The 23,344-nt window shown below is 36.1% G+C and overlaps 1 protein-coding gene across 3 annotated transcripts in view; it reads right to left on the bottom strand.

Annotated features, from left to right (window-relative positions):
• CD2AP (CD2 associated protein) overlaps nucleotides 1-23,344 on the bottom strand; it is a 104,135-nt gene that overhangs the window by 55,595 nt on the left and 25,196 nt on the right. For 2 of the 3 annotated variants that reach the window (XM_027127456.1, XM_027127457.1), the window contains exons 2-4: nucleotides 18,187-18,249; nucleotides 14,027-14,187; nucleotides 6,763-6,916 (exon numbers count right to left, since the gene is read on the bottom strand). In XM_027127456.1, coding sequence (XP_026983257.1) covers nucleotides 6,763-6,916; nucleotides 14,027-14,187; nucleotides 18,187-18,249 — 378 coding nt within the window. The remainder of the gene's footprint in view (nucleotides 1-6,762; nucleotides 6,917-14,026; nucleotides 14,188-18,186; nucleotides 18,250-23,344) is intronic. The other variant, XM_027127458.1, reaches the window with a different exon arrangement.

Raw genomic sequence — 23,344 nt, 5'->3', positions numbered from 1 at the left:
AAGCTCTATTTTCTGACATAAAAATCAAACTCAGGTGAAGGTAAAAATAATTTTACTTTAGCTTTTCAAACAGGCTTTATTTATTCAGACAAGTAACGTTTAGGAAATGTAGGCCTTTAAAAAATGTAACGATTCTTTTTAATGAGTATGAGTATCTTTTTAAATGATTTAAAGTGAAGAAAGAGTATTAATTAGCCTCCCGCCCCCAAGCACATATATCAATTAGCTTTGAACAACCTAGTTATATTTTTTTCTGTGAAAACACTGAAATTTTATTGATATACTGCAAAACACATTCACACCAAAATTTACTAAGTATGTGAGCAATTTTAGAAGCATAGAGACGAAAGTATTTTTACCATGCATTTCAGAAATTTCCCCAAAACGTGAAATCAGTACATATTAATAGTACAGAACAAAAAAAGTAATTCGTAATTGTTTACATTTCACAAGCTAGTGTCCTATGTCTTACAAAATGCTATTCAGAACTTCAAATAATAGTAAATGTAAATGTCTGAAAAAAGAAATTGAAATTTAAACATGTACCCTCTTCTGCCCAATACTTTCATTTAAGCTGTTAGTGAACCACACAAGAGAATCAGTATTATATCTTCTCTGAGAGCAGGTCCCCCACCATTTGTACGTGGGCAACACACATTTGTGCAGCTCTTTTGCTTGTTATTATTATGTGCAATGTTTTATGAAAGAGACAATACAACTGAGCACACATTGCAGGTGGCTAACAATCTCAGGGAAAGCCAGTGCAGCTCAGGAGGCCTGGCTGCCAAGCCAAAGCCCCCCCACCAGTGGAAGCAAAAGTTGTATCTACAGAAATGGACACCGGATGAGGACATTAAAAGAGCTTTGCAGAATCAGAACCTTTGCCAGCAAAGACACCAGAACTTCACACTTCCCAAAGAGCCTGCCCTATTTAGCCAAGAAAAAGGAAAATCACTCCCTGTACACTTCATGTGCCAATCGGACACCTGCCAGTTAACCCACGGGAGTCACGGCAGCAGCAAGGATGCGCTCCTGGCAGCTGTCCAGGCTGGATGCCACGTCCTCCCACCAGAGGACAGCGGCCTGACCCCGCCCAGCAGCGCTCTGGGCCCCTGAGGCCAGGTGAGGCCCCACAAGGAGCCGAATCTATTTTACAGATGAGGAAACTGACAGCCAGAGGGTGATCCACGCCTGCTCACGGGACACAACAGTTGACAACAGAGTTTACCTCTCATTTAGGTGGCAGTTTATACCTGGGACATACACAAACTTGGGCATCTGTGCTTTCTGATGTATAAAAAGAATAAAGATCTTGGGAGCAGTCCCAACAGTCATGTCCTATCAATGCTCTCTTTTCCACTTAAAACCTAGTTATAGTCTAATCAAAAGCTTTGTTTTTGTTGTTTTTCCTTTCACACTAGCATAATTCTCCAGAGTGTCTTCTTCCAAAATAGTATGCAAAATTGTCTGCAAAGGAATTTTTCATTTTTCAAAGGAAAATCCACATTGGATAAAAACATCTAAACAGCCCCTACTATTGCTATAAAATGTGAGTCATTTATTTAAAAAAGAAAAAGTTTTCATATGAGTCCATATTTTTATATGGTTCACTCATAAGTTAAGGCAAGTGCCTATATTAAACTTATCTATTAATTGGCAACACAATTAAAGGAATATGGAGATTCTTCACATTTCAAATGGCACATACAATGTCTACCCATACATATTGGTCAATAAATATTTACTGAATTTCTAAAATGTATCAGAACCTTTACCAAGCAGAAAAGAAAATGCATGTAAGAGTAGAACTGTCAATAAAAGAATACGCAAAATTCAATTTTTTTAAGTAACTATAACGAGTATTTTCTTAAGTAAACTCCATATAGCTTTTCGGATCTACAAAGAAATTAATGATAAAGTTTTTTTTTTTTTTGCGGTACGCGGGCCTCTCACTGTTGTGGCCTCTCCCGTTGCGGAGCACAGGCTCCGGACACGCAGGCTCAGCGGCCATGGTTCACGAGCACAGCCACTCCGCAGCATGTGGGATCTTCCCGGACCGGGGCACGAACCCGTGTCCCCTGCATCGGCAGGCGGACTCTCAACCACTGCGCCACCAGGGAAGCCCTCAAGTTTTTTTGTTTTAATCAGTATTTTATAAATAAACCCATGAACAAGGAAGAGGATAAACAAAGTACAACAAAGACAGGGACATATTTTCATCTTTTATGTACCAGTACCACTCCAAGTCCTTCACAAACATCTCCCACACAAAAGGTCATAAAAACTTGTTATACATATCATTTTACCAATGAGAAACAGGAACTCAGCAGTAATTGTCCAAGACTGCAAGAAAGAGGCAAAACTAGAAGACACTCACTTCTGACTCCTAAGCCTTTTATCTTCCCACTGTATCAGGCTGTCTCCTTTACAGATTAGAGTGCTTTAACAAAGCTCATGCACTCTAGTCACCTTGGATCCTTACTCCCTGAAAATACCATGGACTTACTTACCTCCATGGGTCTTCCAAGGGCTGCAATTCTAACTAGAATAGAAGGCCATACTCCCCAATCTTTACGTAAATGATATGTCCTACCTAAAGAAGAGCTTAAATACACCTTGCTCAATGACTCCAGTATAGAACTGCCCTTTCATTTGAATCTTAACTGCACATTATATATATCTCTAGTATGGTTCTTAATAGTATAAAACACTGTAATAATAATTACAAACATTTATCGAGCACTTCTTATAATATTTACTTAACGTGTTAATACCTCTAAAACCCTATGAGGTATAGTCATTACTATCACCCCTGTATTACAGTAACTTGATGTTTTCCTCTGTTAAACTGTGAGTCTTGAACCATTATCCATACCCAGCTTTATTTGGCAGATTTGACTGTCCACACTAACATTGCTCTTCTGGTCTTCATACCCGCAGGTATTATGGTATTCAACACATAAATGTCAAATAACTTCAGAAAAACCTTTTAGAAATATTTTATATTTTTTGAAAAACAAAACCAAATTGTGTGAAATTACACACTAAAGTGACCTTCCTTGTTGTTTCTACTAAAACAGAAAATCCTGTATTTTCAAATGTAGGTCATCAAAAATGGCAAGTATTTCATGGTTCTAAAAAATAGATCTAAATATTCAGATCAAACAGAGTTCTTAAACTGTGGAACTATTTCTTATTGAAGAATATTGTTTTAATTTTTCCAGCAAATGCTAAAATAAAAAGCATACCACACTCAGAAGCTGGGAGGTTGAATGCTAAAATTTCAGAGATAGCAACAAAAAGATTTCTGATCCATTTTTGGTTTCATTTGGTTCTGGAAAGTATATCTTCAGATTTTATTATAGCATTTAAAATTTTCTAATATAAAAAAATATTTTTTTTATCAATTTTGTTCTCCAGTAAGCAAAGATAATCATCAAGAGTTAAGAAACATTAAGACTGAGCCATTTGTTACATGGCTGAATCTTCTTTAATATTTTTTTCTTATCCTCAGCAATAAAATAATCATATTACTTAGGCCATTAAGTGAAAAATTCAAGCTATTCAAGATTCTAGCTATACTGCTGAGATATACCACTTAAGATAATCAAAGTCTTAGAAAACATGATCATCACAGTCACGAATAAAAAAAAACTCATGTGCTTAGGGATGAAGTATCATGTCTACAACATACTTTCAACTGATTTAGTTTAAAAATGTATTTATACATGTATATAGAGATAAAGCCAATATAACGAAATGTTAACAGCAAGCTTAGGTGAAGAATATACCATGTTTACTGTACAATTATTATTTCAACTTTTCTGTAAGATTTTAAGTTTTTCAAAATAAAATACAAAATCAAAACACCCTACCCCATTCATTTATTTGAGAGGCCACAGCTGGGGAGGAGTCATTTGAGTGAGTCATTTCCCTTTATAAGTCAGAATATTTTAATGTCAAAGAGCAGAGCCTGAAATAATATGCCCCCCCTTTTTGTAATGTATGCTGTAAAGATATATAGTCAGTGACCATATTTTGATATTCAGAACTTTCATTATCTTCTTCAAAAATGACTCAGAATTGGGAGGCATGCTACCAATTGTTCTCTGAGAATGAGACACTGTGCAGATTAGCATTTTAGTCAACTAATTTTTCATGTATCATTTCTTTCTGTATAACTACTAGTGATCTATCAGTATCAATCTAAATGTATCTTCTACATTCAAAATAATTATTAACTAGGTGAAAAATCACTTTTGTAGCATGAGTTCCCACTAGTAAGGAATACAAAGTTACAAGCACTGATGTCTTCCCTCACACATGCCTTAAGTAGATTCATATCTGGCATCAATTTTTTTCCAAATGTAAAGTGAAATATCTACTAATATTCCACACTGTATGTTATATAGAATTGTGATGCTGAAAGATGTCATTTATTTAGTGCAAGTAAACTACACCATTATCTTTGTGCCTGATTTTACAAGGGTCTCAGCAGTAATGTCATTTGTACATGTTTTTGCTATGAGAAGTGTAAATTGGTTCTTTTCTGTAACTTTAGCAACTTATTGCAATCAACTTTATCCTGGAAAATTTTCTGTGCTCACTCTAGAAAATACCTGTCTTACTAAAGAGGATATCATGCTTAACTTACACGCAATAGCAAAAGTTTCAATGGTTTTGTGACTAGACTTTGCAAAAAGGCCAATACTTTTTGGCTTTGGAGACTAGAGAAAAATAGCTAACAATTCCAGTCTCCAGATATCATACTATCTATTTGAACTTCTCCTTTTAGTTGCTTAGACAAAATTCAACACACATGCAGATTCACCTGTCTTGGCACAAAGATTTGAAATGAACCTTCACAATGCAGGCTTTATCATTACCAACCTTTAAAATGTATTTTTTTAAATATTAATGGTATTGATTAAAAGGGTATATACTACTATTTAACATTACAATGAACGGCTTTTGAATAACTGATCTATTCCATAAATTAAGGATATGATTCAAACTAACAGTAACAAAAAAAAAAAATCTGATAAAGAAAAAAAAAACATTAGCTGCTTTTCCTGGAAAAGTAATCTGAAAGCAAAAACAACCTGCATCCTGTTTTAAATGTTAGCTAGCACCAAATGACCAATTCAGTCTTTGCAGCACATGTACTTAAAAACAAATTATGGAGGATCCTTAGGAAAAAGCCTAAGCCTCCTGGCACCAACTATATAATGGTTTCTCCTCCTTACAGGAAAATGAATTATGACCAGGGTTCTCAAGGAAGGTAAGATTTAGAGTCCTTTCCCATTAGGAGACAAAATAACCTTGATGTCCTTTGTCCAGCCTCCACTTAAGATGAAATTTGTCCCTTTATAGCTCAGTAAAGCTAAAGAAAGTAGTAAATAAGTTTTACAACAGAGGTCACAAATAACCCTTTTGTGGGTCTAAAATTCTCCTTGTGCATAGAAATTCTATACAGAGATTCACCTGTAGGATGTGGAAATACTGTTATCTATCCCCCAATCCCCAAACAGAGTTAAAGAGTCAAGGACAACTAGAACTACTAAACTGCCCACCCTCAGGCAGTACGCTGACAGCAGTATGGGTAATATCTAAATATTGTTTGTACATTGCATTTACTGGGAAACAAAGAACACCTATAACCCTTTATTGGTCTGTCTCAGTGTCATGAAACCTGTTTTTTATGAAAATCTGTTTTCATTTTATGAAAATAATCAAAGGGTGATATAACCCAGAAAGTGGACGTTTCCCCAAATTCATAGACAGTAGCATAGAAAGTAACAGGTTGAGATATGAGGACAATATAAAAATCATAAATAGTCTTACATTTGTGAAATGTAAACAAAATTTCTTTATATTATAGACTACTTGGCACATAAGGCATTTTAGTACCAACATCAAGCACAAGGGACCACAACATCAAAGACACTGATCGAAGATAAATGTGGTTAAATACTCATTTATAACTTATTAAATCAAATTGAACATAGTAGTCAGTATTCAGTCTCTCAAGGGGCTTCAGGTTTACTATGTTAAAACACTATCCGCTCCCATAAATGTAGTACTTCTTTGTATATGTTTAATGCTTTTTTGAGTAACAGTCTTTCCAAGACTAAGTTTTTGAGAACAGCAATATTACCAGTCTTTTTTTCTTACAACTTTCTCACCAGCAGTAAAATAAAACTCAAGAGTTTAAGTGATCTAAGGTTGTAAGACAGACTCAAATTCATGTCCAATTTTAAACATGGTGCTCTCTCTCTATGCTAAACTGTTCTCTTAACATATTTACACTGAATACTTAAAAAGCACTCTGCTGGGCCAGCCACCTTGGAAAACTGAATGTACATGTTCAGATGGCTAACCACTAAAGAAAACGTTTTATCAAATGCTTACATCTATACTGCTTAAGGATGAGCAGACATTTTAGCATCCCATTAAATAAATGATATTAAAGTAAATTCAAGGCAAAGTGTTAACTATTTAATAGAGTGTGTAAGACTAATAAGAAAACAATGCCTTATATCTTAATTTACAATCCCTACAGACGGCTGTCAGCAGCTCATGCTGGATTACCAGATGAAGACTGAATACATGGGCCAATAAGTAGTAACATGAGAATAAGCAGGAAGTTTTTGTATTCTGTTACAAAAGGTTGAGCTAATTTTTCTTATTATAACTTATGGACTGTTATAAAACAACATTCTATTTTGATTTAAATAAACAGGAAAAAAATTATTTACATACTCTTCTTAATGTTTTTGGTTTGTGGATGTGGCTGAATTCCTCCGGCTAGAAGTCCATAGGTGCTTATTCGTTGTACAAGACTTGCTACATTCCCTTGCCTTTCCCGTTTGATGGGCAAATTGTCATCCTTGGATTCTGTCTCTCTCTTAATTTCCTACAAAAGGGGAAATCAGCAAATAGGCAAATTAAGTTGTATTTTATTAAATTCTCAAATGTAAAATACCAAAACCAGGTACAGTGATTATTATATAAAACATAATATCAACAGTTTTCAACCTTTTTCTCTGCCCACACATATCTAAAGAATATAACACACTTTGGTAACAATGACTTATTAGGAGTTTAAGTCTTATCAGAACTAGAGATAGAGGTAAACAAAGTGAGGCTAGAACACCACCTCTATCCCAACACACAAAGAAACCCTGCAATCATAAACAAACAATAAGACAAACAATAATTCTAAGTCAGGGAACTGGGCAAACCTTTTCTATAATGGGCTAGTTAATAAAATATTTTAGGATTTGCAAGCCATACAATCTCTGTTGCAACAATGAACTCTGCCATTTGTAGTGCAAAAGCAGTCATATACTTAAATGAATGAACAGAGCTATGCTCCAACAAAATTTTATTTATGAACACTAAAATTTCAATTTCATATAATTTTTCACATGTCATTAAATACTGTTCTTCACTCGAATTTTTCCAACTATTTGTATAATTCCTAGCTAGCATTCTCAGCTCATGGACACTATAAAAACAGGTGGTGTTTAGATTTGGCCCATGGGCTGTAGGTTGATAAACCCTAAGTCATAGGTCTAACAGAAGATAGGTGAATCTTCATGAAAAGAAGTATGAAGTTTTATTGGAAGACATAAAAGAAGACATATGAAAGAGAAGTCATGCCATGTTCAGTGACTGAAAACTCATTATCATAAAGATAGCATTTTCCCTTAAAACTGATGCAATGATGCAATGCAACTGAATAAATATATCACAGATTTGGGAGAGCAATTAAATAAACTGGTTCTAAATTTGTAGAGAAGAACAAAAGACCAAGAACACCCAAAATACTTCAGTGAAAAGAAAGTGAGGGGACTTTTTTTTTAACCAAGATATAAAGAAAAACTGTATGATACTATAAATTAGTGTGTACTGGCATATAAACAGACATACTGATAATGAAACAAAATAAAGAGTCCATAAACAGACAAACTTGATTTACAACAGGCAAAAAGTGAGGGGAAAAAACTGAATCTTAAAACACATGGTGCTTATGATGCTCCACATTTAGGGAGTAGGGAGTGAAACTGGATTCCTACATCACACATTTGATATTAAAATTAACAGTTTCTGTTCATTAAAAGTAACCATGAAAAATAAAGCAAATCACTAACCAGGAGGTATTTTTCACATATAAAGTTAACAAAGAATCTGTATCTCCAGGTGTTTATGTCTACTGCAATGTTAACTAGTTGTTACTCTCTAGCTGGTAGGATTTCAGATTACTTTGACTTCTTTATACTGTTCAGAAGTGTTTGATGCTTGCTTTGTTGTGTTTTTTAACAAGGCATATCATTTTGCAAACAGAAAAAAAGTTTTCCATTTTGGGAAAACTGTTAAGTTGGTGAAAAATTCTGAAAATTATTAAAGTACAAATCATAGAAAACACACAAAACATTTCACACTATAGTGACTGCTTCATTTCTATTGGTAATGTACTTAAGGAAAAACACTTCAATTTGCTATTAATACATGACACACCATATGAAAACCTCACGGTTTTCAGACTGCACTAAATATTTTTCAATCTAATGAAAATATGAAATCTATGTAAAAACTGGTAGTTACAACCTCAACATGCCAAGGAGTATTCATTTTGGATTCTCCTGAACATCTCATGAGCCACCTACATTTTATTTATTTATTTATTTTTAACATCTTTATTGGAGTATAATTGCTTTACAATGTTGTGTTAGTTTCTGCCGTACAGCAAAGTGAATCAGCTATATGTACACATATATCCCCAAATCCCTTCCCTCTTGTGTCTCCCACCCTCCCTATCCCAACCCTCTAGGTGGTCACAAAGCACGGAGCTGATCTCCCTGTGCTATGTGGCTATTTTCCACTAGCTATCTGTTTTACATTTGGTAGTATATATATGTCCATGCCACTCTCTCACTTCGTCCTAGTTTACCCTTCCCCCTCCCCGTGTCCTCAAGTCCATTCTCTATGTCTGCATCTTTATTCCTGTCCTGCCCCTAGGTTCTTCAGAAACTTTTTTTTTTTTAGATTCTATATATATGGGTTAGCATACAGTATTTGTTTCTCTCTTTCTGACTTACTTCACTCTCATGACAGACTCTAGGTCCATCCACCTCACTACAAATGACTCAATTCCATTTCTTTTTATGGCTGAGTAATATTCCATTGTATATATGTGCCACATCTTCTTTATCCATTCATCTGTCAATGGACACTTAGGTTGCATCCATGTCCTGGCTATTGTAAATAGAGCTGCAATGAACATTGTGATACTTGACTCTTTTTGAATTATGGTTTTCTCAGGGTATATGCCCTCTTGCGCTGTTGGTGGGAATGTAAAGTGATACAGCCACCATGGAGAACAGTATGGAGGTTCCTTAAAAAACTAAAAATAGAACTACCATACGGCCCAGCAATCCCACTACTGGGCTACCTACATTTTAAAAAGATTAAATAAAAACTAAAAAAGCTGAAAGCTATTGGTACAGGAGACCAAGAACTTAGCTTGATATTCAAATCTTATTCCTCTAGGAAAAGAATTCCAATCTGACCAAATGTGAGACAGCAGACAGGTTCAAGAGACAAGATGACCTGGGTATAAATCTTGGTTCTATCCTGTTGGCTAGCTAAATAACTAGATATTTGTGTTATCTTTTAATAAAAATTAACCACATAAACAAGTATGATATATTAATACAATGACAATGTCTCCCGCTTCTAAAAATATTAATTTACAACATATTGCTCAAGATCTAGAAACATTTTGAGGACCTTCAATATTCACTGAGACATAATCAAATCCATGAATATTAGGTATAATAAATCTTCTGAGGACAAAAAACACAAAAGGGGAAGGAAAACAAAATTAAAATATATACAGTCTACACTGAATAGGGAAATCTCAGGTTTACAGCCTTCCAAATACATAGTGCCAACTAAGATGTTATCAAAAGTATCAAGCGACTTTCAGCTCTAAGCAAAATTACAAATAGGGTAAAGCCTGCTTTAGGCTCCACCCACTCCGCCTCTGGAACCTCTCCCTGCTACAAACTACTACCACCAGATACACACACACACACACACACACACACACACACGAACTCTCTCTCTCCCTCTCTCTCTCTCTCTCTCTCTGTCTCATCAACCTATTCTCTTCCCTCGTTCCTGGACACATAGTATCTCCAAATTACTCTTTGGCTATCATCTTAAATAGCAATTATATTGAGTACCTATGAAGTGTTACTAAGGCTTCCAGTGTTTCTTCCTTCTTCTGCCCTTTGTTTCCTTTTACCTAGTCAGCCAGTAAATAAAATACATATTAACATTATAGCATCTCTTTCCTACAAACTTTGCTTCCTTTACTGACTTTGAAAATGACTCCAGGAGATGCAGTAAAAGAGGTGTCTTCACTTGAGAAAGTATCATGTATTGAGAAAGCAAACTCAAAAAAACTAAATCTCATTCTACAAATGAGGGAAGCCTCCTAACAACAGGTAATGTCAATACAAAATTGGCCAAGAAAAAAATACATTGTGGATAATCTCCATATAGATAAGAATGTACTATATTGATTTGCTTGGTTTCATAAGGATAAGAAAGTAGGATAAGGAGTATGAAGTAGCAAATTAAAGGAAAAGACAAAAAATATAAGCAAATGAGGGGTAGCTTTAAAAAGGCTGGAGAAGATATAGTTACTCTCCATCTACTAAGGTAATCAAATATACTTAATTCTGATTACACTAACCAAAAACAGATAAAAGGTTAATCAATAAGATTCACAAACCATTCCTTCATGTTGAAATGTATCTATTTTACAATTTGGTTATTTGATCATGGCCACTACATGACCATGATCTGAAAATAGAAAGCAATTACCCTCTACAACCTAGAAGCAAAGGTCACAAAGAATAATAAAAACCAGATTAGATGGCAAGAGCTTCCTTTTACTTCTCAAATGGAATAGACAGGTATCTTAATCACCAAATCCCTAAACAGAGTTACAGTCCTGCTTATGCTAATTAAAATCTGAGGAATACAGTAGTCCCTCCTTATCCACAGGGTCCCAAGACCCCCACTGGATGCCTGGAAATGCAGACAGTACTGAGTCTTACACATACTGTGGTTTTTCCTATATATACATAGCTAAGATAAAGTTTAATTTATGAATTAGACACAGTAAGAGATTAACAACTGATAATAAAATAGAACAATTATAACGATATATTCTAATAAAAGTTATGTGAATGTCATTTCTGTCTCTCTTTCGAAAAATCTTACAAATATAATGCCTTTTCCATCTTAACTAAGCATCTATCACACACCGTGACCATAACTTTTCCAGTTTGAGGTGAGACAGCAAAACTAGTATGAATTCCTTTTTTCTTCTTCACAATTTCACAGACAGAAGATTCATTCTTACCACAGATCTTAGCAACCTCAGCACATGATTTTTTTTTCTTTCCTTATTAAACTTTCATTTTTTCACTTAAAGGAAGCACTTTACGGCTTCCGTTCACATACCTGAAAGGTCAGCATCACTACTCTTAAGCTTTGGGGCCATTATTAAGTAAAATAAGGGTTACCTGAATGTAAACACTGCAATACTGTGACAGTTGATCTGATAATCAAGAGGGCTACTACTAAGTGATGGGTAGGATATGCTGGACAAAGGGATGATTCACATCCTAGGCAGAAGGGCACGCAATTTAAAACTTATGAATTGTTTATTTCTGGAATTTTCTGTTTTAATATTTTTGGGCCACAGTTGACTGTGGGTAACTGAGGCTTCGGAAAGCAAAACCATGGATGGGTGGGGGGGACTACACTTATTTTTAATTTAACATTCAGGATTTCCAGAAGTGTTATATAAAACTAGTGCTTCCACTTTACAGAAGCATAAATCAGAAGATATGGAACAGTGATATTACTAAAGAAAAGAAAAATAAGCAGGATTAAATATTTATATGATACATGTCCACTGTTTTAGCTTTGACTGAGTCAATATTGGACCCACAATTGAAAAATTAGGTTTCCAACATAACAAAGTGGTTTACCTCATTCCCCAAATTTTCATTTTGTTTTTTGGAATATAAGTGATAGTATATAAGGTATGATCCAGAGGAACTACCTTGAGTCATTAGATTTTCATTTTCATTACAATTAAATTAAATAGATATCCACAAAAAACCCTTAAGTCTAAAGAAAAATGACCAACAGGAGAAAATCTCCATAATATGAAATCAATATGTACCTTCTGAGTGCCAACATATCAAAATTTGCAAGGAAAACAATGACAGATATAATATACCAGGGCTATTTTGCAAGTTTCTCAACTTATTCTCTCCCTCAAATATGCTATTCTCCACATAATTGCTGTCTCTCTAATTTTAACAAAGGGCCTCCCTATTTCAGCAGCCCCTCCCCAATTTGGAAAAGGCAAAAATAGGAAAGGAGGGGGGGAGTTATGCACATTCATTGTCAATGGCATCCTACTCCTTTCCTTTTTCTGTCACAAGAATGTTAATGAGAGCCAAGTGAAGTAGAGTGGGAAAAACACTAAATAAAGAACCCTTCTCTTAACCATATTCTTTCAGACACACAACACTTACTGAAGTGGACTGAAAATGCCCCCAAAGTTTATGATGGTCATACTTTTCATACTAGTTTTGGTAATTCAAGAATGTTATTTGAGCTTTCAGCCCTAGGATGAAAGAGTTTTAGGATAAGAACTGCAGGGAATGAGGGCTAGAGTACCTATGACTCAAAAGACATCAGGCCTACACGGAGACCCTTCTCTCAAAGCTGCTAGACTCCTTGAGGTCACGGATGACACTGACAAGCAGGTAATGAGTACTGATCCACAAAGCAAAACCAGGAGATATCCCAGAAGTCTAGCTTCTAACACTCAAGCTTTCCTGGTTTAAATTATTTCTACAACTTAAAATATCTTAGCAGAAAGAAATTTATTAACTCTTTAAGGGCAAAAATTAAAATTTAACTTTCCAGGTAAGTCCAAGGTAAACATTAACATGATGTATATAATAATGCCTCGAATTTAAATTTGTGGTATGAAAACCAGGATGTAAAGGGAGGAGGGGGTACAAATAATTCAGTTTAAAACATTTTCTAGGGGCTTCCCTGGTGGCGCAGTGGTTGAGAGTCCGCCTGCCGATGCAGGGGACACAGGTTCGTGCCCCGGTCCGGGAAGATCCCACATGCCACGGAGCGGCTGGGCCCATCAGCCATGGCTGCTGAACCTGCGCGTCCGGAGCCTGTGCTCCACAGCGGGAGAGGCCACAACAGTGAGAGGCCCGCATACCGCAAAAAAAAAAAAAAAAAAAAGCCTGAAACACATTATCAAGCTCTGAGAACTCTTCAAAAGGGACCAAAATTCCACTTTAAATTTAAAAATATAAGGAACAGCAATTCACTTACCAGCACCTGAGACATCTTCTGTAAACATACTCACTTATTTTTTAAAGCACTAAAGTAAAAACACTGTAACAATAACAGATCATATAATAACCTGTAGCATCTCCAAAATCAGTATGAAGCTCATAAAAAAGCTGCTTCAAAGCTCAAACATTGGGCTTCCCTGGTGGCACAGTGGTTAAGAATCTGCCTGCCAATGCGGGGGACACAGGTTCGAGCCCTGGTCCAGGAAGATCCCACATGCCACAGAATAACTAAACCCGTGCACCACAACTACTGAGCCTGTGCTCTACAGCCTGCAAGCCACAACTACTGAGCCCGCATGCTGCAACTACTGAAGCCCCTGCGCCTAGAGCCCGTGCTCTGCAACAAGAGAAGCCACCACAATGAGAAGCCCGCGCACCACAATGAAGAGTAGCCCCTGCTCGCTGCAACTAGAGAAAGCCCGTGCACAGCAATGAAGACCCAACGACCCAACACAGCCATAAATAAATAAATAGATAAATGAATGAATGAATGAATGATTGAATCCTGTGAAGCAACAGCTAGGACTTTAACTGAGAATGCTTACCTTAACAAAATTATCAGGAAACATTCCTCTTCTCCCATTTAGTTCTCCTTCTAGCCATCCTTCCTCCTGTAGTTTTCTCACGTTCCTGATGATTTCCCCAACTCGAATAGTTAACTCATCATCATGTACAGCATCATAGTCATACTCCACAATATAGTCAACTAAAAAAAAAAAGAAATAAACATCTAAAGCTTAATTCATGAAATACTATTAACCATGTTAATAAACTTAAAACTAAGGAAACTGTTTAGCAATGATAATTAATATTACAAAGGTACCATCAAAGCTTACCTCTGTTTTAAATATTTGGCTACATCAGCAAATTTCCTGATTGCCTGAGTATAATGCACAGTACCAGTTTTAAGCAGGAACCTCTACACAACGTGCAATTTACATCGTCACTTATTTTTCCAGTCAGCTAGAGATCCTTTGTGACACACTCTAAAGTGGTTCCCATGATCCCCATCTCTTGATATTCATGTCCTTATGTAATTCTCTCTCCTTAAGTGTGAATATGACCTATGACTGACTTCTAACGAACAGAATATGACAAAGAGGATGGATTTGTATGTGATTACATAAGACTGTAACGTCCACCTTGCTAGGAACCTCTGTCACTTGCTGGCTCTGAAGATGCAAGATGCTTTATTGAGCTGGCCTATGGAGAGGACCGCATGCAAGCAACTGAGGAGGCCTCTGGCTGACAGCCAGCAAAAAACTGAGGCCCTCAGTCCAACAGCCCACAGGGAACTGAATGATGCCAACAACCACATGAGCTTGGAAGCAGATCCTTCCCCAGTTGAGAACCCAGCCCTGATCAATACACTGCAGTACACAAGACTGCAGCCTTGTGAAGGACTCAGCCATGCCCAGACTGTTGAATCACAAAAACTGTGAGATAATAAATGTATATTGTTTTAAGTTGCTAAGTTTGTGGCAATATTTTTCACAGAACAGTAGAAAATGAATACACCCTGAAATGAAGACTCTTAAGGATCCATTTCACCTCTTTTAAGTATAAGATTTTAGGTTATAATAGGACATCATATACACATAGCATTAACATTTTCACAAGCCATACCTCCATTCATCTTTTCTTCCTCCTATAAAAATGATAAGAAAAAAGAACACTCACACACACACACACACTACAACCAAAAAAAAGGAAAGGGAGTATGGGCAGACACTGCTGGCTGCCAAACCAACAGCCATTCCCACACTGACTCCTCTTCCTTCGTCCTTTCTCACTGAACCTTGATTTTGTTCAGGTATATGGAGACCCTGTACTTTTACAAATGAGGCTTCTCTCTCAGTCCTAGGGGGTTAAATCTTAACTATTCTAGACCAGCACTTCTCAAACACTAATGTACAATCAAGTCATCCTGTTGACTTGGGAATCTTGCTTAAATGCAGACTGACTAAGTAGGTCCCAGGATACCTAACGCTGCTGGTCAAACAGGCAAAGGTCTAAAGATAGTTGATTTATAGTTAATTCCATTCATATTCCCTCTCCCTCTCCCTCTCTCTCTCTCACACACACACACACACACACAGACTGGTTTTCAAATACACATGTGATGGATCGACTGACCAATACAATGTAAGCAGGGGTTCTGGGAAGGTTTCATTTGACCTTATAAACAAAACACAAGGAAGGAATGTACTCCTGCAGACTCTGGATGTTCTTCAGTGAGAATGTAATGGACAGAACTGCTACAACTAGTTTAGACAAGAAAAACAGCAGATCTGATTAGAAGAGAAGAAAGATGAAAATGGCCTGGATCTTTGCTAGATTCATTAAACTGCTAAGTTAACCAACCCTATATCTCCAATACCTTTAGATTTCTTGTTATAGAAGTAGTTTTTTCTTAACTTTTAAATAAATTCTAGATGGGATTGTATTTGCAGCTGAAAGCATCCCAACCTGAGAAGGGAACTAGTGAGAAATTTTTTAAATTTGTGAAAATGGATCCATAACTGATAAAGCCAGAAGCCCAGAGAACTTAAGGAAACTATAACTGAGACATCAAACTGCTCTCCAGAACCCCAGAAAGGCTAGAAATTCAGAAAAGGAGTGCTCATAGGAAATGTAGAACTGAAAACAGGGAAATAAATATCTGTATGGAAGAGCTGACAACCATTATCAACCACAATAACTCTGAGACAATAATACTATATAGGCAGGTATTTTTTTCGAAGGTAAAAAACTAAAGGGTTCATCTCAGACACACACACACACACACACACACACACACACAGAGAATAGTTTGGGGAAACTAGTATAGCTACTATGGAAGAGTGATGGTTTCTTAGAAAAATGACTACTGATTTCCAGAATTTAGAGGTCTCCAGAGCAATGGGCAGCTCCCAACCTACTAATTCTAAAATAAAACTTAAGTCCTACCCACATAAACAGAGTTCCCAATTGGCTTTTTATTTATTGTTTATTCATAAATATGAATAGTACACAATAGTTAATCATGAAAGACCATGATAAATTGAAAAATTACTCCTGGATGAAATATACACCCACTGCTCCCCTTCCAGAATTATTCAGTCTTAAAGTTATTAGGTGTAGAAAAGCATAGTGCGGGGAGAAGAGGCCAAGGTTGGGAAGGAGTCTGAGAAGGTGTGAGAAGACAGGGGCCAAAAAGATCAAAGAAGGTATCCAAAGCTGCGGGAGGGGTGGTAGCGATGTTATCAGAGCCAAAGTGGGGTGAGAAGGGTGTTCATCTATGGAGGCTCCCCTGGTGCAGTCTATCAGAACTCTAAGGTAGGGTGAGGAAGGCATTCATGCAGAGGCAACATGATATGGTGTGCCAGCACCCAATCACAGTGGTGAGGGCATCCAAGCTGATGGGCAGCTTAATGAGAAATATCAGAGGCCAAATGGTGTTGGGGGTAGGGCCAGACTTCCATGCCGAGATGTGGGAGGGTGGAGGCAACCTAGAGTGGGGACTAACAGCCCACACAGAAGAAAAGAGTGTCCATATAAGGGTGGGGTGACAGCAGAGATGGAAGACTGATTACATCCAGGGGAATTAATCAAATAAGTAAATATATTAAGAATAATGGAAGCCAAGTTTCTCTATGAAAGGGAGTTACAAATATAAAGGGAAAGCCTTCATTTGATCCTGTGATATTAAATGGGAATGAGAAGTATCATCATGAACTCATGGTTTTCAATACATAGACATTCACATATATATAAAACACACACAGACACCACACACACACCCCCCACACACAAGCTCTGTCCACTTAAAGGGCCTGAAACCGCAACATTCCAATGGCAATGAGCAAACCTAATGCTGAGATCTTCTAAAAACCATTTTCTACTGAAAGGAACCAGGAATCCTTGGGAAGATAGGCAATTCCAGGGCTAAGGCAAGAAAAGTACAAAATAAGCCTGAAACATGGTGTTGTGGCAGAAAGCAAAGAAGTTCTCAAAAAAAGATAAGGTGATGCCAAAGGACACAGAGAAGTGATATCAGAACGGCTCCTCACCAAGTCAGGACAATCTGAGCATCAAAGTAAATAATGACTGTAATAGAATATACCCCACTGAATAAAGTAAGAAAATATAAATAAATGTTAACTTCTTAAATTTTATAACTGAATTGTGATTAAGTAGGAGAAGATCCTGATTTGTAGAAAATACTAAAATATTCAGGAGAAAGGCATAAGTCAGGAAAAAAATTCTTTGTACTGTACTTTAAACATTTCTACACCTTAATGTTTAAAAATTTAAAAGGATTTAAACATGTACAAATTTTTATCTTCAAGAGATGTAATAAAGTTCATAAAATCAGAACAGAATGCTATGAAAAAATGAGAAAATAAAAAGCATTTGAAAATGCATCTTCCAAAATGTCTTTTTTTTTTTTTTTGCAGAGGTGGAGACAAACCCAAAAACCTTTACAAAAAAAGGTAAAGGAAAGAGACATAAAGAAAATATGAAAGCAAATGTGACACAGATGATCAATCCAGACAATCCAACATCCAATTAACAGTTCTAGGGGGGAGAAAAAGAGAAAAATAGAGAATAGACAATGAAATAATACAAGAAAATATTCCAAAGCTATATGAAACATATCTTCAAATAGAAAGAGGTTGGTGAGAGTCCAGTACAATGAACAAGTAAAAAAGTAAGTACTCACATCTAGGTGAAATTTCACAACAAAGATAAACATATCCTAGAAAGCTCTCTGAGAGAGTTCCATCTACAAAAGAATGAGAATCATATTAGGAGACTTCTCATTGGCAATACCAGATTCTAGAAGAAGAAAAATAAAAAGGCAAAGCCACTTAAGTACTGAAGGAAAATGAATTCCATACTCAGTCAAATCAACAGACAAGTATAGGTTATAACACTTTCACACAGACAAGGACAAAGAAAATTAACTCCTACATATGCAATTACATGATGTTATCCAGTAAGAACCAAAACAGAGGATGCAAAATTCAAGAAATAGTGGAGCCAGGCTTAGAGTGAGAAAAGTTCTAAGATAGCAATTGTGCAACAAATCTAAGGAACAAACAGTCTCGATTAAGCAAGAGACAGAAAGTTCTAGGAGGTATTTGGTGGCAAAAAGAAATGAGAGACAGACTGTGAAATTTTATACTATCCTGAAGAATCTGGAACTCAAAGAGACAATACAGCTAGATAAGGAGAGGAAAAACTAAAGATGATTACAAACTCCTGGAAAGGCAAAGAGCTATACAATGTTGAAAATATAATCATCATATATACTATTTGGCTGCACAGTAAAAAATATTTACGTGGTCGTAATAAAAATCATAACTAGTTTCTGAGTTAACATTGAAAATCAATCTCTAACAAAATAAAAAGACTAAATTATGGTTACAGAAGAAAATATAAATGTTAACAAGCCTTCACATTATAGTATAAAGTAAAGATTAGGGAGGTTGATAAAGAGAAGGATAGAGGTACTAATATCTTTACCATACAAAGTGCTAAGTCCAGAAATACTATCTTACTTGCTGAAAAGAAAAATAAGAGTATAACTATATACTCAGGATTTAGAAAGGTAACCAAGAGAGAAATAAAACCATATTGAGATAAATGGAAAATAGATGTGAGATTACAATAAGCTAAATCGTTACCTATCATATCAGAAAGTTAAAAAATGAAAGTATCAAATCAAAAAACAGCTATAGAAACTGGGGAAACTTATTATTTAGAAATATAAAAGCCAAAAAAATTAAAACTGAAAGATAAGATAGTTCAAAGTTGTTTCCCTCTGAAGAATGGGAATAGAAGTAGAGAACAGTGAGGAAAGGAAATGCTGTTTTTTCATTATAAGTCTTTTAATACTTTTGTATTTTTATAGCATATGCAGATATTATTTGGATAGGATTTTTTTTTAAAAAAGTACTAAGTATTAAAGTGGCTTGTCCAATATTATTGCAAATATGTTTATAACTCATGATTCTATGTGTTATAATTTAAAAGTTTACTGAGTCAAAGATAATTTATTTCTCCTAAAGAAAATACCATATGGTAAATAAGGTTAAATTCTTGCCCTTTTAAACATTCATAATTAGGCTTGCAATACAATGTTAAATAAGAAAGGTTATAAAACATAGGTATAGTAACAACATATTTTTGTAAAAAAGGAAGAAACAAAAATATGCATAGAAAAATATAAAGAGTTACATTCCAAAATGTTAATGGATGCCTGAAGGGATCTAAGATGCTGTTTTTTATCTCCTTTTCTTTCATCTTTAGTAAAGAATTAAAAAGGGTGGGTAGGTTGGGAGTTTGGGATTGACACGTATACACTGCTATATTTAAAACAGATAACCAACAAGGACCACTGCACAGAGGCAGGGAACTCTGCTCGGTATTCTGTAATAACCTAAATGAGATAAGTATTTGAAAAAGAACTGATACTGAATCACTTTGCAGTATACCTGAAACTAACACAACACTATTAATCAACTATACTCCAATATTTAAAACAAAAAAGAATTAATCTCAGCCAAAAGAGAGGTTAGGAATTGGCCTCATCCTGATCTCTAGGAAGAGTGTTTTTGTTTATTTAAGGACTCTGGAGTTCCTTAGGCACCTCTGTTTACCTGAGGACTTTACAAAACAAGGTCATTATCTTGGGGGCTTCACACTATGCAGCATCTGTTCTACCTCTGGAAGGGCTAGACACTAAAGGTCAGTCACATGGGCAGTCAACTACATCTTCTCTATAAAACTCTGGACACCAAGACTCAAATGAGCTTCTCTGGTTGGCAATACTCTGCATGTTGTCATACATCATCACCAGGAGTTAATGCTGTTCAAGACTTCAGAGAGAGAGAATGACATCACACCTGGAACCTTCCTGGACTCTGTCTCATGCTTCTCTCCCCTTGGTCAATTTGCGGTACGTGGGCCTCACTGTTGTGGCCTCCCCCATTGCGGAGCGCAGGCTCCAGACACGCAGGCTCAGCAGCCAGGGCTCACGGGCCCAGCCGCACCGTGGCATGTGGGATCCTCCCAGACCGGGGCACGAACCCGTGTCACCTGCATCGGCAGGCGGACTCTCAACCACTGCGCCACCAGGGAAGTCCCCCTTGGCCAATTTTAATCTGTATCCTTTTATTATAATAAACCATACCCAAGAGTATAACAGCTTTCAATGAGTTCTGCAAGTCCTTCCAGCAAATTGTCAAACATGAGGGCAGTCGTGGGAACCCCCCAAATCTGCAGTTGTCAGAAGAAAGGGCATTCTTATAAACAATAACCCACACCTTGGCATTTTTCTACAATAAACATATAATAATTGGGTAAAAATAAGTTACTAAAAACACTGATGCTCACTAGACAGTATGTAAAAATTGTATGTACAGAAAAGTTAAAACTGTTTAAATAAAAACTCATTTAATTCATGAGTTTGCGATACAAACTAGCATGCAGGCCATCATTCCAAGAATCAGCACCCTCCATATTGTGCAAACTCAAAAAACTCATTCTTTCATTGAAAACTGGTACATTGCAAAGCAAATTAAACTTTTATATTTCAAACTAAACAAAACTCTCCCACAATTTAAAACAGTTGTGTTTGACTGACTAATTCTCTTCACTTTAAGTGCTTGCTTAAAGTGAAGAAATAAATGTTGACGAAAAACATTTGGGAGGAAAAAAAAAAAGAAAATGTGTACATCCTGAAAAACACTCTAGGATGTATAAGGTATACAGACCCTTGTCTATCACTAATGGCTCTTTCTACCTGACCTACTCTCTATGAAACCCATCATTTAAGATTACACATTTTGTTTGTGGATTATTCATCTTTCATTTCAAATGTGACTACCAATGAAAGAGAAAGTAAAATTTAAATTACTTTAGCTACTTAACAGTTTACTTTTATAGTGTGAAGAAAGCAACCCAAATTAATCACATATCATATTTTAGGATTTATGTGATCTGCAGAGTAATAAAGATTTTAAAATATGGCATCAAAAAAGACTCAAAATAAAAAAAAGAACACTAGATAATTTGGACCAACCCTCACAGGAAGACAACTAAAAAAGCTGGATGCAATATAAAAATCACCTTCTTAGACAGACTAAATTTCTAAAAATATATGTTATCAGGTGAAACTGAAGTGAGAACTGGAACCCAGAGAAGTAACTATGATACTGAGGCTACTTTCGCTCTGGAAAGTATTTGCCAATTCTAAAGACATGACGGAGGCTAAGCAGCACTTTCAGCAGCTTTGCCGTTCTAGGATTTGAGAGTGGAGTTCAGGAACTATCGAGGGTGGTAACTCTGAGAAGCTACATGCACACTTTGGGAAAGGACCCTAAATAACTGCACCCAAGCACCGTAGCCCAGTTTAATGTTATGTGGATGACTCAAGAAACCTCATACCATTCAAGTGGTTCAAGACAAAAGAGAAGTAACCGGAATCCTCTCTGGGAGAAGATAACCTAGACATAAAATTATGTCAAGAAATATTTTTAGTCTGCAACATCCAGAGACAAGGAAACATAACCAGGCATGTAAAATGCAAAAACATCATAAATAAGTACCTAGAGAAACAAGAAAGAACAGAAACATTTCAATGAACTCCACATACTGAACTTATCAGACACAGACTTTAAAACAATAACATTTACCATGTTCAAAGATATAAATTACAGATTGAAAAACTGACACAAAGCTCAGTACTGCAGACAGTGAGAAAACAAACTTGAACCACACAGGTATTCTAGAACTGAGAAGACAATAACCAAAAATAGAAACTCAATGGATGAGTTTAAAAGTATATTACATACAGCTTCAGAAAACTAGCTAAAGGGCAGACAGGTAAATATCAACAGAAACTAACCAAAATGCAGTTAAGAGGGACAAAAATATAGAAAATATAGATGAGAATGTAACAGACATAGAAGATATACTAAAACAGTCTACTATGTTTAATTAGAGTCCCAGAAGGAGAAAATAAAAACTATATGCAAAGTTAATAGCTATGAACTCACCAAACTGATAAAAGACATCAATCCATGGAGTCAAGAAGTCTAAGCAATTCCAAATGGAATAAATAAAAAGAAATCTGCAACTCAACATAGTAAAATTGCAAAATATCAAAAAGGAAACAAATTCTTAAAAGGTTACCAAAGAAGCAACACTGAAATGGGCTTCTCAGCAGCAACAGCAGGAGCCAGAAAGCAGCAGTTTTGTATTTTCAAAATGCAGAAAGAAAATAACTGCAAATCGTGAAGTCTGTACCAGAGAAAATATCCTTCAAAACAAAAGCAAAAAGATAAGCATGGGCATCATCAGAAAATCTACAAACAACAAATGCTGGAGAGGGTGTGGAGAAAAGGGAACCCTCTTGCACTGTTGATGGGAATGTAAATTGATACAGCCACTATGGAGAGCAGTATGGAAGTTCCTTAAGAAACTAAAAATAGAATTACCATATGACCCAGATATCCCACTACTGGGCATATACACAGAGAAAACCATAATTCAAAAAGACACATGCACCACAATGTTCATTGCAGCACTATTTACAATAGCCAGGTCATGGAAGCAACCTAAATGCCCACTGACAGACAAATGGATAAAGAAGATGTGGTACATATATACAATGGAATATTACTCAGCCATAAAAAGGAACGAAATTGGGTCATTTGTAGAGATGTGGATGGATCTAGAGACTGTCATACAGAGTGAAGTAAGTCAGAAAGAGAAAAACAAATATCGTATATTAACGTATATATGTGGAATCTAGAAAAATGGTACAGATGAACCAGTTTGCAAGGCAGAAATAGAGACACAGATGTAAAACA

Source organism: Aethalodelphis obliquidens, unplaced genomic scaffold (genome assembly GCF_003676395.1).
Source record: "Aethalodelphis obliquidens isolate GAN/ISIS:26980383/991018 unplaced genomic scaffold, ASM367639v1 scaffold31, whole genome shotgun sequence".
NCBI classification, from domain to species: Eukaryota; Metazoa; Chordata; class Mammalia; order Artiodactyla; family Delphinidae; genus Aethalodelphis; species Aethalodelphis obliquidens.
This window is presented reverse-complemented; position numbering and strand designations above follow the sequence as displayed.